This window comes from Toxotes jaculatrix, chromosome 21, assembly GCF_017976425.1.
Source record: "Toxotes jaculatrix isolate fToxJac2 chromosome 21, fToxJac2.pri, whole genome shotgun sequence".
Taxonomy (NCBI): domain Eukaryota; kingdom Metazoa; phylum Chordata; class Actinopteri; family Toxotidae; genus Toxotes; species Toxotes jaculatrix.
The window spans coordinates 5,021,993-5,039,354 of NC_054414.1; the positions used below are offsets into that span (position 1 = coordinate 5,021,993).

The 17,362-nt window shown below is 43.1% G+C and overlaps 1 protein-coding gene across 1 annotated transcript in view; it reads right to left on the reverse strand.

The window, feature by feature from the left end:
- cacna1g (calcium channel, voltage-dependent, T type, alpha 1G subunit) overlaps positions 1-17,362 on the reverse strand; it is a 201,722-nt gene that overhangs the window by 4,922 nt on the left and 179,438 nt on the right. Inside the window, exons 29-38 of the mRNA XM_041067345.1 lie at positions 14,728-14,879; positions 13,328-13,437; positions 11,462-11,595; positions 9,607-9,677; positions 8,426-8,504; positions 7,954-8,075; positions 7,164-7,586; positions 5,249-5,401; positions 2,595-2,717; positions 332-527 (exon numbers count right to left, since the gene is read on the reverse strand). Coding sequence (XP_040923279.1) covers positions 332-527; positions 2,595-2,717; positions 5,249-5,401; positions 7,164-7,586; positions 7,954-8,075; positions 8,426-8,504; positions 9,607-9,677; positions 11,462-11,595; positions 13,328-13,437; positions 14,728-14,879 — 1,563 coding nt within the window. The remainder of the gene's footprint in view (positions 1-331; positions 528-2,594; positions 2,718-5,248; positions 5,402-7,163; positions 7,587-7,953; positions 8,076-8,425; positions 8,505-9,606; positions 9,678-11,461; positions 11,596-13,327; positions 13,438-14,727; positions 14,880-17,362) is intronic.

Genomic DNA, 17,362 nt, shown 5'->3' on the forward strand with positions numbered 1-17,362 from the left:
ACCCTGGTCTGGGCTCTTCTGTGTGGAGTTTGCATGTTCTCCCTGTGCCTGCGTGGGTTTTCTCCAGGTACTCTGGCTTCCTCCCACACTCCCAAAAACATGCACATTAGAGTAATTGGCTATTCTGAATTGCCCGTAGGTGTGAGTGTGGTGTGTGCGTGTGTGGATGTCTGTCTTTGTGTGTCAGCCCTGCGATTGACTGGCATCCAGTCCAGGGTGTACCCCGCCTCTCGCCCATTGTCAGCTGGAATGGGCTCCAGCTTCCTGCGATTAAGCAGAATTAAGCGGTATAGAAAATGGGTGGATATTCATCCAAAATTTCCCACATTACCTGATTGGGCCCTATGGGTGCCCATTATGTGCTGGGGCCCCTGTATCTGTGCTGGAGCCGGGGCCGTGTGGCCAAAGGGCTGCAGAGGGAGGAACATGTAGCTGTCGTTGGGTAGGGAGTGTGTGCGTCCCACTGTGGGCTTCCTGACACTCAGCAGGTTGTCCCCCAGTGGCTCCCCGGGATCAAGCTGCTCCGGCTGGGGGAAGAAAGAGGAGAGTCAGGGTCCCTCTGGAGCTGGAAGGTATGGGGCTACTCTTTGACTCAAGCACTCTCCCACTCTTCCTGACACATCCACAGTCTCACTAAGACATAATGTGAACAGAGAGGCCGTGATCATCAGCATACATGGAAAACAGACAGGATCCTTGCACACTGGATTTGACTGACAGAGCTGCCACAGATCACAGAACCTATTCCAATTCCCAAACGCTTTCATTTTTTGTTAGCATAAGACACTCTGCGTTTTGTGTCTGTGTTTACCCCCGCAGTCATGTAATTTTACATACGCCTGCTCCGTGATTGTGTGTCAGCTTGGGCAATGTCCTGTAGCCTGACCCATAACAGAACCAGTTCACATTCATCACAGAGCTACTTGAGCTCCAGCACACGTTACAATCCCGTAGCAAACACATGAGAAGAGTTAAAACTACTACACCAGAAGACAGTACAAACACAGAGGAAGACTGATAGGAAAGGACTGTGAGAAAAGACGTGGACTCACATGTAAAGCACATAGGAAAAACACAGAAAACCAAGGAGGAGAAGGGAAGGAAAAAGGACAGAGAAAGTTGAAAAGGGAGAAAAGAAAAATAACAGCAAAGACGAAGGAGAGAAAACTGCAAACTGGCAGGTGAGGAGGCGTACTACTCTACTGGACTGGACTGGACTGAAGAGTAACACACACCAGGCTGGAAAAGTGGAATGAGAAAGAGAAGAGAAAGTTGGAGGGCACATGATTAGATTCTCCAGGGTCTTTCAATGCCACTTGTACTCCTCTACCTCTTTAATGACTTGTTTTTCTTTTCTTTTTTTTCTTTTTGTTTGAGTCCAATTAACAGTGATTTCATGTCATGTGTTGGCTGCGGTTCTCTGCTTCTGAGACTCATGATATATAAATCGATCCCTCTGCATAGCTGAGCTGGATATGCAGCATGAGCCAAGGTTACAGTGACCCTCTCTGAGGAAGACATGTGATCATCAAGAGCCAAACTAGTGGTTAATTATACCCTGACACCCTGATGACATTCAATTCATTTTCAGTTAAGGGTGAACATGTCCTTTCCCTCAATGACAGAGTCCTCTGTGAAGGGATATCACAGACGTATGTATAGATTAATTCTGGTGTTTTACATGGAACAAAAAGCAAATAATGTTGCAATGGTGTGTACACTTAAGCACTGATTTATAATGATGTTAGACTGTTGACAACCGTTAACTGTGGTTGAAGTGTCCTGATATATGACAGACACATATCCAGGATGTATCCATGTATTTACAGACAGCAAAGGACCAGGACCCTTCCTATCAATTTAGAGTGACATATCTGTTCCTTTTTGAGAAACTATATCAAACTATGGGACATAAAATTAAGTGCTACTGTATTTTCTGCAGTGGTGGTGTAAGGTAATTAATTACATTTGGCCCCAGTAAGTTGAAAATTACTTTAAAGCCATTATGTTAAAAAAAAAAAAAAAAAAAAAAAAAAGCTTGACTTTGGCATCCCCCGGTGGTTGTGCCAAAAGGACAGTGCAGCAGACAGATACATACTAGGATAAATGGCCAAAACTAACACTCACCAGAAGTGTCTCATTTTCAAAAGTAAGACTTAAAGGCACCGTGTGGAGTGTTTCACCTCCAGTAGGGCTAAGGAGCAGTGGTCTCACCGGTGCGTTCCCTTCTTTTGTATTTGTTTTAAACGATATAAAAGAAGAGGACACACTGGTGTCAAACTATTTTAACTTTTGTTTGCAAGACAGGCCTTTAAAACCATGTCAATTGAATTATGGTAAAGAAGTATATAAGTATATAAGGCCTTAAAAAATGTTTTGAGTCGTGCTGGGACTCCAGGTGCAAAGTTGCTGTTTAGCTAATTTAGTAACCAGTTGATTTCCCCTCACCAACCTGTTACACTCCAGTGTGTGTGAGGGTAGTGGGGGGACAAGTGGCATTGGAAGCACCGTGGGAAAGGAAACACTACAAGATACTGCAGAGGGGAGGAAGAGGAAGAGGGATGGAGAAAGAGAAAGAGAGGAACTGTCAGTACATTGCATTCCAGACTGGTTAGAAAGAGGGGGTTAAAATCGTCGGGGGCCGAGTCGTCTGTCAGAGCTAGGGACCAGGATTTCTCAGAGGCCAGAGACAGAGCTTCCATCTCCGCTAGAGGGATCTAGGCAGGAAGAGACAACGGCTGGTGAGCAGAGAAAACAAACGCACACTCCGTGCAACACACAAAGATAAGGACAGTAGACACAGGTAAGACCTGTAGTTAACAGGAAAGTACATATTTGAAACAACATATACAAAACCAGAATAATGTAGGAGAGCAAAAGCAGCAAAGAGAAAAGACAAAGCAACACTTGAAGGCTGGGAACTGTATGAGAACTGTTTCCCAACTTTAGACTTTTAAACTGTGTTTTGAACTTACCTACAGTAATATTGTGACATGATACAGACACACACAAAGAGTCAAATGTACAGCCTGATGACCAACAAACAAACTGTTCAACATGATGCAAAATGAGACAATCAAAGTCTTAGATTCACAGGAACAAACAAGTGGACAGGAAGGGGATTCGTTTATGTATATATTGGATGTAAAAGTGCTGTAATTTCACATTTGTGGGGACTTAATGTTAAACAGAGCACCTTTCAGTGCCTATGTGGCTGAAGTAGCTAAGTCTAAGGTGCTGAGTTTATCACATCACTGAACTCTCACATCCTAAAGCTCTGCAGAGCGTTTCTAGCTGCTGTGTATTTGGCCTTGCACCGGTTTAACAGGGAGAATGCTCTCTATGGGCCGTCTGAGCAGAGAGGGGCTGGGGCTGTAACTCAATGGAAAACATTCTGCTAATGTCTCTGAAGGAGCTGCAAAGAAAGAGAGGTGGCCTTCGGCGCCTAATAATGACATCTCAAACTAATTTAGAGCTTTTAGAGAACGAGGTTTTGCAATGCTAATGTAATTGGCCGATATTTGTCTTCAGATGAGGAAAAGAAGCACGCAGATGCATTATTCAGTGACTCGGTGATCCATAGCTTATTGATTAAATCATTACTTCGCAGACTTGAGAATAACACTGTGAGCTACGTGGTTCAGGAGTGCTTTCGGCGGGTCATCACTGTGCTGTGACTGATATGCTGGCAAAATAGGTTTTCACATATATAAACACACAAACATGTCACGCCCACACACGGACACACAAACACAGACAGAGAGTTGGGGGGTGGGGGGGCGGGGGGCACAGCAAACTCTAAACCATGTCACAGGGGTTGCTGAAGCAGACCAGAAGAAAAAAAAAAACAGCCGAGCATAAATGAGTATGAATGAGGACGTGAGTGAGGGGATGAGATCATAGCCGAGGTGGGACATGACGTACGGCACTGTGGTGGGCAACGGGGCTGGTTAGGAAGGGAAAAATATTCAATGTGGAGGAATGCCAGAACAGAAATGGTAATGGCTGCAGGGCTGCAGGACTTTTAACAAACATTGCATTGCATTTGTCTTCATTGAATTATGAAACTAAGCTCTACAGACAGTATGTACTGTCTCACTGCTTACTTTATAGGCCAGAGATTCTAAAAAGTACAAAACTTATCCCTGTTTAAGAAATTTAGTCTGGCCATAAAATGTTATTTTCATTAAAACAAATAACTTCAGTTGAGATAACTTCACCTGTTTCCAATAAAAATCAACCGTTACAAGAGTTGACAAATCTCATCTCCATAATTGTGAAGTAGTGTGCCTTATTTAAAGGGTCAGCTCACCCAAATTACAAAAAAGTTCATTTTCTTATTTACCTCTAGTGATTTTTTTCCAGACCCTTTTGGCTGGATTGCCATCATTGCTCTTTCAAAATGAACTGGCACAATTTCGTCAATTACGTCCTTGGGGGAAGTGTTTACAGGAAGGAAGCACTGACTTAGAACTTAGTGCCTTAGCTGGAAGATTTACCAAGTTTCATTTTACAAGTACATACAGCTGAATTCACAGCACAGCCATTCTTATGTGTATGGTGAATTTGACAACGTCACGGTTATAAAATTCTTGATTTTATAGGTGCAGAGGTGCAGAGAGAAATTCAGTTTCTTCTTGGAACCACTTTTCAAGTTGTAGCTTGCCATGATGATAGTTTGGTTTTATGTGTCTATATTTTCTTTCTGCAGCTCAATACAATGAAGAATAATACAATTTGCAAAAACAGAATGCACAAATATTTAGTGCTCACAGCATTTTAAACATCTCTTTCCAGAAACAAATTTTCTTTGGGACTATTTGTACAGAAAATTGTTTGCCGTGACATCTGCGGATCACTAACAGAAACACTGAATGACTTAAATGTTTTAAATGTCAGAATTCCATTCAGGTCCAGTGCATTAACACAAGCGATTTATCAGAACCAATAAAACCACAACTATCTGCATAAATAGATACGACTGAGGAAATGTGTCATTTGTTTCCCTGTTTTGTGATTTGGGTGAATGGATTTAACAAAGTCCCTGTGTTAACTTGCATCAGAAAGACTATCTGTAGCCTGCTTGTTTTTTTTTTTTAAATAGAAATATTAGAAATAGAAATATTATTTCACTTTTCATTTTCTCATGGTTACATGTGCAGCCCCACATACTGAAGAGAAATAAGACCCACTGGACATATGAAATGGAGGAGGTGAGTCATCAGTGGTGTTACTGGTGATTATTGACCTTCTTGTCGCTGCTGTGCTTGCTGGGCTTGGGGGGCAGCGCGTAGAAGTGGCAGATAGAGCCGGACAGGTTGTCCATCAGACTCAACTCTCCCTCCATTGAACCCTGGATGACCAGGGAGACCGAGTCAAACAGCGCTCTCCGCTGGACAAACTTGGATGATGCAGAGAGACAAGAGAGACGAAGAGAGAGAAACAGAGGGGACAGCAGAGGTGGTAGAAAAAGACGAGGACCGGTTAAAAGAAAGACAGAAGTCCAGACAGAGACATGTGAATGAATGTGGATAGAAAGAATGGATCACAAAGAAAGGAAAGGAGGAGAAAGACAGTCGATCAGGCAGAAACAAACAGATATACGAACAGAAACAGGACAAAAGAAACACATCCAAGCAGGACTAGATTATGCACGAAATTTAGCTTTTTCTGAATGACTTGTTAAGACTTTCAAGCTGTGCACAGCACCTGAATATACACAGCCTCCCCCCATTCAACGTCCAGAACAAGCTCGCATGTGTTACCATTCAAACACACAAGGGGGCACTACAACACCGTGGTGGAGCCGGTCCCCCACATGATTGGAGAAAAGGTTGCGGCTTAACCACACATGTTTTGGAAGAGTGGCCGAGGAAGACGGATAACCTCTTAGAGGGGAAACATAACGATAGCAAGACCTCTATTTCATATCCTCAGAAAGTTCCCCACTGTCTGGAAATAGCTGTTGAAGTGAACAACAAGGCCCTGTGGTCCAGCTTTCCCATGGCACTGTGACCTATCTATGACTGGCATGTCCTCCACAGGGACCAGTCTCAGACACACACATGCGCACGCACGCACGCACGCACGCACGCACACACACACACACACACACACACACACACACAGCCATGAACACACAAACCGTCCTGATATGAGTCAGTACATTTTCTGGACACATTACTAAACAGACCTAAACCAAAATAATCCAGTCGCTTTCAAGCAAGTGTCTAATGTGTGAAGAGAGTATGTCAATATTAAGAGAACAGACTTTTCTATGTGTTGTACATGTGTTTAGTTATTTGTATTTAGACGTATCTTCACCCATAGGCTTATATCAAAGGATTTACTTAGAAATATATGATCCTGATTTTGGATACATTAAATTGATGTATCTGCTCATATTTTGAAATGAGGCCAGACTGTCCAGTGAGTATTTCCTAATATGGCCACATCCACTATAGCCTGTTTACATATACGGGTACAGTTATTACATTAAGAGAGAGAAGAGCAGACATTCCTCCCAAGAAATCCATTATTTCAGATACTATCCGGCGTGCTCAGTGTGTCTCAGCATGAGCCAGAGAATTAAATAATGGTCTGGACCAGAGTCAGAATTAATAATCAGAGACATGGGGGTCATCTGACCAGCCTCACAACCTGGCCCCTAGCTGGAAGTGACTGCAGAGCATCTGTCATCTCACGCAGGACGCTGTGAGCTGTCTGACCAAGACATTATCTGAATTTTTGTTCCTTTTATTACAAATAATAATCTGTATCTATCTATATCTAGCTAAAGAGTGACCTTCATGTGACGTGGGGTCAACGCAGGTGTCTCAAGGGAAATCACAAAAATACAAACCCAACAAAACAAGCTGCTTTTAAATGGCAACTACAACTCAACACAACTGCTTCCATTAATTCTGGTTGGTCTCTTTGGATTCTAGTCAAATCCAATATTTATCTCATTAAGCGCAAACATAACCAAATTAATGCTATTTGTAAACATGGCTGATGAGGGAACCGTGGAGAAAGAATGCTTTCATGTGCCTTCAGAGTCTCAACCAAAAAACACTGCTCATGTCAGAGGCACACACACACACACACACACCCACACACACACACATATAAAACATAGAAGCAAAATGAAAAAGATTCTATACCTCCAGAGCATGGTCCAGGCATGAAGGAGGGTCCGCTCTGATGTTTACAGAGTCTCTGGTTATATCAGCAGTGGGTGAGTCCATAGGACCGTCCCTTTCCTGTTCCATGTCCCCTCCTCCGGTGGACCTCCAGGGTGAACCCCCAGAACTTGACCTGTCCATGCCCAGCGCTAGCGGGTTTAGCTGGTGGGGCCTCGTTGCCATGTCTCCTCCATCTGCCTGGAGCTCTAGTTCTAGGTCCGTTTCAGGCTCTGCACCCGCTTTGACTTCCTTGTTGCTCTCCTCCAGGTGCTTCATCAGGACGGCGATGACAACATTGACCAGGACAAACTGAGCAGTCAAGACGAAGGAGACAAAGTAGATGGGAGAGACCACAGTGTTGTAGCAGGTGCTGTTGTCATGGGTGCAGTCTCTTAATGTGTCCTGGAAGAAGCATGAAAACGACGACATAAACACATCAGCTGAGGCTTTACCAGCCAGCATGTTACCAAATATAGCCAAATAGAAGATATCTATGGGAAATATATTTTAAAAATATTAGAAATATTTCATTTATTTTGAATATATGAAGGATTTCCATGAAATTTGGCACAGACATCACTGATTTGTAGTCATGTGCAACAAGGGGGTAGGCTGCCCCCCCCGCCCCCGCCCAGACATGACAAACCAACACATCACTAAAAAATGTGCCTCTTGTGTTCCTGTTGAATGTGTAAGTGCGTGTATCGAAGAACGAACATGTTGTATGTGCACATATGTGTTTAGGACTCCAAATTGTGGTGAGTTTCACCTTCATTATGCCATTCCAGTTGTCCCCGGTGGCAACTCTAAAGAGCAGCAGAAATGCCATCCCAAAGTTTTTAAATGTAGCATAGCGCCCCAGACCCTCACATTGGTGGAATTCATCACAAACTGTGGAGACAAGTAGGAGACGGTTGGGGATGAAGAAAGAAGAAGAGCCAAACCATTTTCAACCATCAAACCATTTTCTGATGCCACCCCTCCCCCCTAAATATATACATATACATATACATATATATAAATAATTTAACAAATTTCATAAACATGCAATGCCTAGTCAACTAGGAGAACTTCTGGACTTGGGCAGCCCTGACTGTCAGACAGATTAAACCCAGAGAGGGGGGAATTAAACAGTCGGTGCATGCCTGTGAAAGGCCTGAGCTGTATGTGTGAGTGAATCTTTGTGTGAGCTTCCTCTGGTTTGCCTGACTGCCTTTAATGCACAGGGCATGTGTGCTTACTCAAGTTACCAAACAGCTCCACTCCCAGCGCTGCATAGATAAAGAAGAGAAGCATGAAGAGAAGACCCAGATTCCCCACCTGCAGAGAGGCAACAGGAAGAGAGAGGGATTAGGCAGAGGAGAGAAATCCCAGGCAAAAACAAACCAATAACAAGGGACAACAAACAGCTCATTCCAGAGAGAAAATAAATGAAAGGCTGTGACAAAGCAGCAAGGGAAAAACATGCTATGGAAATTGACCGTTTGCTAAACCTCTCTCCTGAATAGCGATTATCCAGACAAAGCCATGACTGGACAAGCTCTGGGTTTCTCTGCACATTGAAGCAGTGTGCACTGGGCTAATTAATAAGAGAGATACTCCACATATAAAGAGTTTGGATGATTGTTTCTTTCTTTTTTCTTGACAGCTTCATCCACTGTATAATATTTCTCCCACTGTGTGGGGCCCGATCCATGCCGAGAAGGCTAATGTTAGCTGCTCTGTCATGTTCTAAAAAAAACAAAATAACATTAAGTTATTTGAAGAAGAACGCTGTTCCATGTCTCAGTATTTTTCTTTGGACATGCAGCTTTACCCCCAGTTAACACTTTGTGGATTTAAACAATTAAAAGCTTTAGGGTTTGCTGTTCCTCCCTCCTATCAGTGCTAATCAGCATGTGACAACCTGCACACACCTCTTCCTCCCTGTATTATTGGATTCATTATGAACACTTCTGAGAAGCTCTAGGAGGACTTAGCCTGGAACAACATTCAGTCTCTGCGTCTCTGATTGAGAGCGACAGAGGTGGTATCAAAGAATGCTGAGAACAACTGTGTTATTTTTTTTCACTGGGATCCAAACACTGCAGAAGTTGTTCTAATTTACCAGCTCCACCACCCTCAAATCCACCCACCATCACTCAAAACAAAAACCTCAAGCTATATTCACTTCTCAATCTCTGCAGGGGTCTGATAATGCAAATAAGGGTCTCTAGAGCTGGCAAAAAGCTCATGGGAAAAGACTACGCCCCGAAACAGAAGAATATGTACCAAAAAAGAAATGCTTCTGGGGTGTAATTTTAGCGACAGCTTCTGTGGGACGTGTTAGGATGTGAAAGATCTGCGGAAACAAAATATAGATGAGGAAGGAAAAGAGGATTCTGTGGTTTCAGTGGATGTTATTTAACAGAGTTAACTGTACCTGAGGCAGGGCTTGCATAACGGTGTCCAGCAAAGCTCTCATCCCCACCGCCATCTTCAAGAGCTTCAATACTGTGGGGACACGCACAGCAAATAAAAGTGTCTTATTATAAGCAAGACGTATTAGAAGTCCTATTTTACAGGGACAGTGTGCCATCACGCCTTCTGTGAAATGGAAAGGACACATTTTCCTCACTTTGTCTAATCCTACTTGATTAGATTAGTAGTCACAGATTTCCTTGTGTTGAACAACATTAAGCTGTCAGATTGCCTGATTGAGGTCATGTCCTCCTGATTGGGGTTGCAGTTTGATGACATCACTGGTATGGTGACAGGGTACCAATGGAGGTATACCAAGGCTGATAGGTACAGGAAGCTGAGGCAACACAATGAGGTAAAACAAACCTTGATGCCTCCGAGGTGAGAGATGAAAGAAACCTTGGAGAAGGTAACTTGAACAACACAAACTCTAAGAAGGACGTGCATCCAAATTAAACGCCATCTTAATTCCTACTTGTGCATACTAAGAAAATAAACTTTTTAATATGACGTATTGCATTGTTTTTTCGCATTTTAAAGGTATAAATATCCATGAACATAGATGAATGATGCCAGATGGCCCCCGACACAATCTCATAGTGTTTAGACATTCTCATGGAAACAACACATGGCGACAAATTATAGACAATAATAAAACAACAAAGCAGCATGTCATGAACAAGCTGAACAAGAAATGCTACCATACTGAGGTCGGTGTGTAAATGTAATCCATCTAAATCACATCTGCATCAGCATACATCTCTCTGGATATGAGACGTATGTGGAAGTCAACTGTTGCCCCCACCCAAATCACAGTCAGACACACACATTACACATAAGAGCATGCGTGTGTGTGTGTGTCTCATTTGCTGTGTGACAGTAATCAATAACGACTTCCTTGCTACTTCTTTTATTACACATTCAGTAATCAGACAAAACAGATGTGCCACCCTCCTGCCTGTCTTATCTCCACTTTCTCCCAGCTCTCCTTTTCTCTTCCCTCTGTTTCCTCCCCTCCGGTCCTCTCATATCTTTTATTACCTGGACAGTAATCAGCCCCAAGCACACGGGCAACTTAGCTGTCCCCTTCCCTCCTGTTAAATCCATCTCTTTTCTTGAACTTGACCTTCCTAATTCTGAAACTCCTCCTCAACCCATTTCCACCATTTATTCTCTCTCCAGATACACTTCGTGCTCTCTTTGTCTCTCACCCACCTACACACCACCTTTCCTCTGATCATTTGTCTCCTCCTCATTCACTTCATCACAACTTTTTTTTCACTCTAACATCAGTTGCTCCTCTTTCCGACTTCTTTCCATCTTCTTATAATCTATTTTGGGGTCAGATGTTATTCATCACTCCTGCCTCCTCCTTTTATTTCTCATCTCTTCCCTCTCTCCTCTCATTTATTCCCTCCATACCTAGTCTGAATTTCTCGCAGCTTAAGTCACTTACTGTCCTAATGTGTCTTGGCTCTCCCCCACCCTCTTTCTTTTTTATATTTCTCTCTCTCTCTCTCTCTCTCTCTCTCTCTCTCTCTCTCTCTCTCTCTGTTCCTTCTCAGTGCCGTGTTTGTTAGATAACTGTGTTTCTCTGTGCCATCTGGTCGGCTCACACCCTGCCCGAACCCTGCTGGGACCTGCCATGCAAAAATGACAAGGAGGGAAGTCCCGGGGACGTGGCTGTTTTACAAGGCATCTTAAAAGTACAGCACTGTGAATGGGACTGCAGTGTGTACGTGTCTGTGCAAGAGTGTGCCAGGTAGGGGACGGGATGGACGGATGGGTGAGGGGAGGGAGGGCTGAGGGGTTCATACCTCGTGCGATCCTCAGCACTCTCATAATGCGGATGATGGTGGGGTTGATGGGCAGTGAAGAACTGTCATCAATCTCCTCCAGAGTGATACCCATGATAGACAGCAACACAATGGCCAGATCCAGCTGGTTCCACCTACACACACACACACACACACACACACACACACACACACACACACACACACACACACACACACACACACACACACACACACACACACACACAGAGTCATCAGTCCCTAACACTGACTTCAAAATGACTTGCAGCTCTGTTTCACACTTGAGAGTCAGTTTACCCATCATGGTTAGTACTCTTCAGCATGTGAAAACAGCTGAACAGGATCTAATGAAATATGCATTTAGTTGCATTATGGGAAGTGTAGGATTCATTGTTACATGTAACACAAATGTGTCTCAATGTGGACTCAGTCTCATTATGGCACGGAGGTTTCGCACCTGCTGTTCTCAGTGCCATCTGCAAATCAAGGGATTCAAGGGAGTTTAAACAAAGCTCACCTGCACTTAAACAATTTTGGAATACATTTTTAGGACTAAGACTGTGTGCCTCCATTTGGTGGCACTGGAAATTAATGTAACTGACAACAGTCCAAGCTGCAGACAGCTGCAACGCTTCATGTAAAAGCACACTACAAACTTTTTACAACCTTTCAAGCCCACAGGGGGAAGTGTTTGACACTCAAAAGATAGATTTTAGGAGAAGAATCACTTTAATGGTCCAGAGATTCACAGAATTAAGCCAAAAACTTCAGTCATACACAGTTAACTAACCATATAAATATACAAGTCTGGAGATGGATCATTTTCTGGATGATAGTGCACGGGAGTGTGAAGAGCATTTCAGTGTTATGAGGCAGGTTAACAAAGCAGCAATGCTATCATTTCATTTTAGAGTATCGTAAAGACAGACGCCGCACGCGGGCTACTTTCTTTCCTAGATAATGTAACTGAGTTTGAGATCAAAGTGTTGGGACCAAACCTTATTTTTCCAGGCCCTGTGTAATAAATGTGGACTGAACAAAATGTTTGGAACAAAATGGATGTATAAAAACTGAAGATAGTTGTAGGTGGTCAAACTAATTAGGTTTGTCTATTTCCATTGTTTCAATTCCATGTGCAGGTTTCTCTCTCTCTGTGAGTCAGAGAGTCCACTGCACAGTGTCTCCCTCACGCCCTCATTTAGATACTCAAAAGTGCACGAGTCAACACAAGAAAATCAACTTTAAATTCAATGAGATTGTCAAATTAATCCTGGGGGGGGGGCGCTCTTGGCTAAATGTTGTATTTATCTGTTTGTGAGTGTGTATTGAGGTAATATCAAACTGGACTGCTGCCAGACACAAACAGGATAATGGTCCACTCTGGCAAAGAGAATGGACATCATGGAGCCCTTGGTGGTCAGTTTTGGTCCAAAAACCATGAGGTGTGTGTGTGTGTGTGTGTTAGCGTGTGTATTCATGTAAATGGGATATGTGCTAGTATATGTTTGTGCTGTGTTGTGTTTGTGCATTATTGTTGCGGTTTTCAGCAGGAAGCCAGAGATTTCAAAGCTATGAAATCATCTAAGGCAGCATGTTTTATGGGTGTTTAACGAGGCCGTTTGTATTCATACAGGCCTCACTGAGAACCATGCACTGGAGCACCTTGGAAAAAAAGCTCATTTAAGCTCTCCGAACGCTGCCTCAGATTTTCCACATGACTCACAGGTTAAAGAACCTCAGTACCTTCAACCACCAATCTATTAGAATATCATCTCCGCTAAAATGTCAAAATCCTAAACTGTTTTATCTGGGTCAGAAACATTTAGGAAAGGTCATAACGTCACTTTGGGAAGCAGCTATACTGACTTGTCCTTGAAGAAACGTCGGAAACCGAAGGCCACCAGCTTGAAGATGGACTCCAAGACAAAGATGAGGGTGAAGATGTAGTTACAGATCTTCAATGCCTTGCTCAACTCCTGAGGATGTGAGAGAGGGCAATGATAAAGATGTTAAAGACGAATAAACCGCACAAGTATCCACCTTAACAAGTCAATAAACCCCACATTAAATATTCTTTTAGTTTACCAGATTTGAGCTATGGCTTTCATCATCAGTCTTTTATTAAAATGTGCTGAAACTGCGCTGAAAACAAATGAAATGACCTCACCATACTGTTATTTTTTCACATTTTAAAAGGAACATACTTTTAACTTGACTCAGTTAAACTAATTGACCTGCTATGGTGGATGTTTTTGCTATGTAAATATACAATTTTCCTGCCTTAATAGCCTTCGCATGAAATAGGGACGAGGCTGTATTGTAAACTTTGTCCTCTTCTCCAGAATTAGCCGTTCCATTAATAGATCCCTCACATTGCCCCCTGCTCCTCCCTTCCTCATTCTCTATGAAAAGGCCATTAGAATCAAAGTGTCCACTTTTTTTTTGCCTGTGGGAGAATTCACAGTGCCCAGCTGCATGTAAAAACTGACCTTTTAGCAGAGAGACATGGAGAGAACTGGTGGCCAGCAGGGATTTCACTAAATCCTCACTGGTGGCAATTCATCACCTAACAGCTCGTTGCAGTTTGTGATAAATCTCTTTACTCCACTGTCTACTGTTTTACCTGTTCCACATCACTGCCCTTTTTACTAACCAAAAAACAAAACAAAAAAAACAAACAAAAGCCTTGTGTTCTACTTAAAGACATTCTGTCCTTCCCAAAAACCTTTTATTTTACCCAAAGAGCTTCTACTCTTCCTAAGCGGAGCTCAGCTTTAGTTCATGCAGTGCACTGATGTGCATTTAAGCTCTGCTGGCAAAATATTCATTGCTGTTGAGATTCTACTGTGCCGTACTACCTCCGCATCTGTTCTATGACCCCTCCTCGTAACCTCCTAAGTTTTTCCATTGCTTTTTCCTCACTCTCTCATCCTGTATCTCTTTGTCTCTTTTAATATTGTGAAATATTGCTAAATACAAATAAATTTTTGTTCTACCTCCACCTCATCGCCAGGATTTTACAATTCTTATCTAACTTTCATTTCTCTCTCTGTTGACCTGATTCTATTCTCACCCCTGTTTAAAGTGAGGGTATTTTGAAAGGTTATTTTTTAATTATTGTTTGTATTGTATTATCATTGGAACAACTTCTTGATCTCACATCATCTCCTAAAATCATAAAACTTGGTAGTTCACTTGTATCCCAGGTATTAACATTGGAAACAAAAAGCCCATAACTTCCCCACCTTCCTCCCCCCACATCTGACCTTGGGCTGGTCGAAGTGCTCCGTGGACATGGTGATGACGTTAAGCCCTATGACGATGGTGATGAACAGGTCCAGGTAGTGGCTGGTGCACATCTTGTGGATGAGCAGACGGGTGGGGGAGTAATCGGAGTAGTAGGGCTTACTCTGAGCTTCTGTTGGAAGTGGGAAGTGGTGGAGGGAGGGGGTCGGGGCGGAGGAGGAGGAGGAGGGGAGGGTGTTCAAAAAGTGAGATCGGAGGTAATGTACTAGGACACTGAACAGTAGACCTGCTGTGCTGACGAGTGGAGCCACCAAAGCTGCTTCAAAAAGAAGTGGTTAGAGAAACATGACAACAATGTCCTGTTCACACAAATGTGTTATAACCACTCACAATGGTTGATTCACAGTAAGAAAAAGAAGTATGTAACGAGGGATGTGAAGAGATTACAAAAGAGGAAGGCAGATCAGATGATGGGCAGAGAGAAAGACAACTCCAGCCAAGCCCTCCTGTGGTCTGCAGTCAGGACTAATCAAATCAACTCTCCTCTCCTCTGATCAACAATTATTTAAATTAATTCTCCCCTGAGTGAGTGTGATGGGAGATAAAGAGTTTGCTAAGTGTGTGTCTGTGCGAGAGGATATTTTGGTCTGGAGATTTGGCCATCTCTCCCTCCCTGATCGTCATGTGACTCAGCCTTCCCTTATCTCTTTCGCTTCCCTCGTCTCAGGAAAAGAATATAGCACAGGATAAAAGTTTTCTACGCTCATCCATCACTTTGTTCCTCAACTCTTTCCTCCACCCAGAGAAGATGGATGGATGGGCTGGGAGCTGAGGATGAGGAGGAGAGAGGAAGCTCCCTTTATCTATCACCTCATCGCTGCATCAGTGAAGGAGAGGCTCTAGGTCACACGGGAAAGGGAACAACGCGCACACACACACAAAATCCTTAGGGTGTTGTAAGCTCTCCCTCTCTGCCCAATTAGCCCAGGTGTGCTGCTTCGGCTGCAGCTGGGCCGGGCTGGAATGATTCCCAAGAGTGTGTATATGTGTGTGAGGTTCATGGTGTGTGTCTAGTGGTTTCCCTACCAAGCTAGAGAAACTCCTCTCATAGATCAGGGAGTAAGACAGGATGGCTGAGTTTGCAGAGTCTGTTAATATAATAAATACATACATCCATCTCTAATATTAGACATGTATCTGCATCTTTTGCCTGCTGAAATCTAATCTCCTGAGAAAAACTCTGCCAGGTGAACAGTTACTACGAATATGGAGCAGAGAATATTCTTAGTATCCTGTGGTGTGTTCATTTCATGTCGGTAGGTCAGATTCACACTTGAAGTTTTTATCACCAGTAGTTCTATCACCAGTATTGGCTACCCAGTATACACCAGGTCAATACAGCTACTGTTTGTGTAGCAAAAAACAAAGAAAACAGCTATAAGATTATTTCCTCTCTGGGTTAATCGATCACCAATATGCTGATTTGACCTGCAGTTGCAGTCGCAGTCCTTTCTATAGGTTAATACAGTATATTCCTAATTAAAATTTGACTCAATACACTTATAAAACAGGCAGTATTAAGAAGAAAGGCCTGTTTAAAATAAAGGTTTGGTTTTCTCTGCTATTAAGGTCTATAATGGCCCTGACCACAGCACTGCAAGTTGGAGAGTTGTTGAGGTCAGGCAGAGGTCTGCACTCTGCCGAGTGCCTTCAAGTTAATTATTCTAAATTTGTGCTCAGGGTCATCTTTGCTAATTTTGCGCCTGCTGGTAATTATTGATATTGACAACAGGGGAGATGAAGCTGAATGCTGGTGGGGCCAGCCGAGTCACAGGGCAGCTTGTGTTTGAATCTGTCTGCTCTTGAACTCCTACAGAGATGTGCGTGCCAGAAAGTGAAAATAACGTGGCTTCTGGTGCGCTTGATCTGGCTTTTCAAGTAAATGCACTAAAACAGGTTGACAACCTCAGTCACCTGCTTTGCTTTTTAGCACCTCGGGTCCTGGAATCGTCTCGGCACAAAGACTCCCTCCTCTTATCAGCAGCTTTTTATAAATGGGGCTACACTTTTGGACATTTCACCACGCGGCCCATCGAGCAGACAGTGATAAAGCATGTTCAGAGTGCCTTGGGTGAGTCTGGGAACATGAATTGGGGCACTTATGCGTTGCCCTTGTGGGATGCAACAACTTGGTTCATTCACTGGGATTTCCTATTTGGGATCCTCCATCATCTTTGGATGAGCAAACATTAGTTTTACTCTGTTCTACTTACTCTCTGCAGGTGCACGGCAAGCTGAGGCAAACAGACGCACTAACACATAACGGTAGTCCCCTCGTTTCACCTCCTCTTCTATACTCATTCATCTGAATACGCTGCCAAAGACACTTGTTTTTCTCTTCCTAGTGTGGTACATCTGCTGTCCTATTTACATTCCTATACAGTAAGATACATTTAAATACAAGGCCAAGAAAATTCGATTAATATGGGGTGGCTAGGTAGTTTCACTTTCTCCATAAAAAGTAATTTGGGGAGAAAGTAAGTATTGCCCTTAATACAAGACCGAAGGAGAGATAGGTGGATAAGGGAGAAAAATGGAGGGAAAAAGACATACAGAAACCTTTTGGCTAAAGCTCAACTAGTCTCCAAAGGAGCA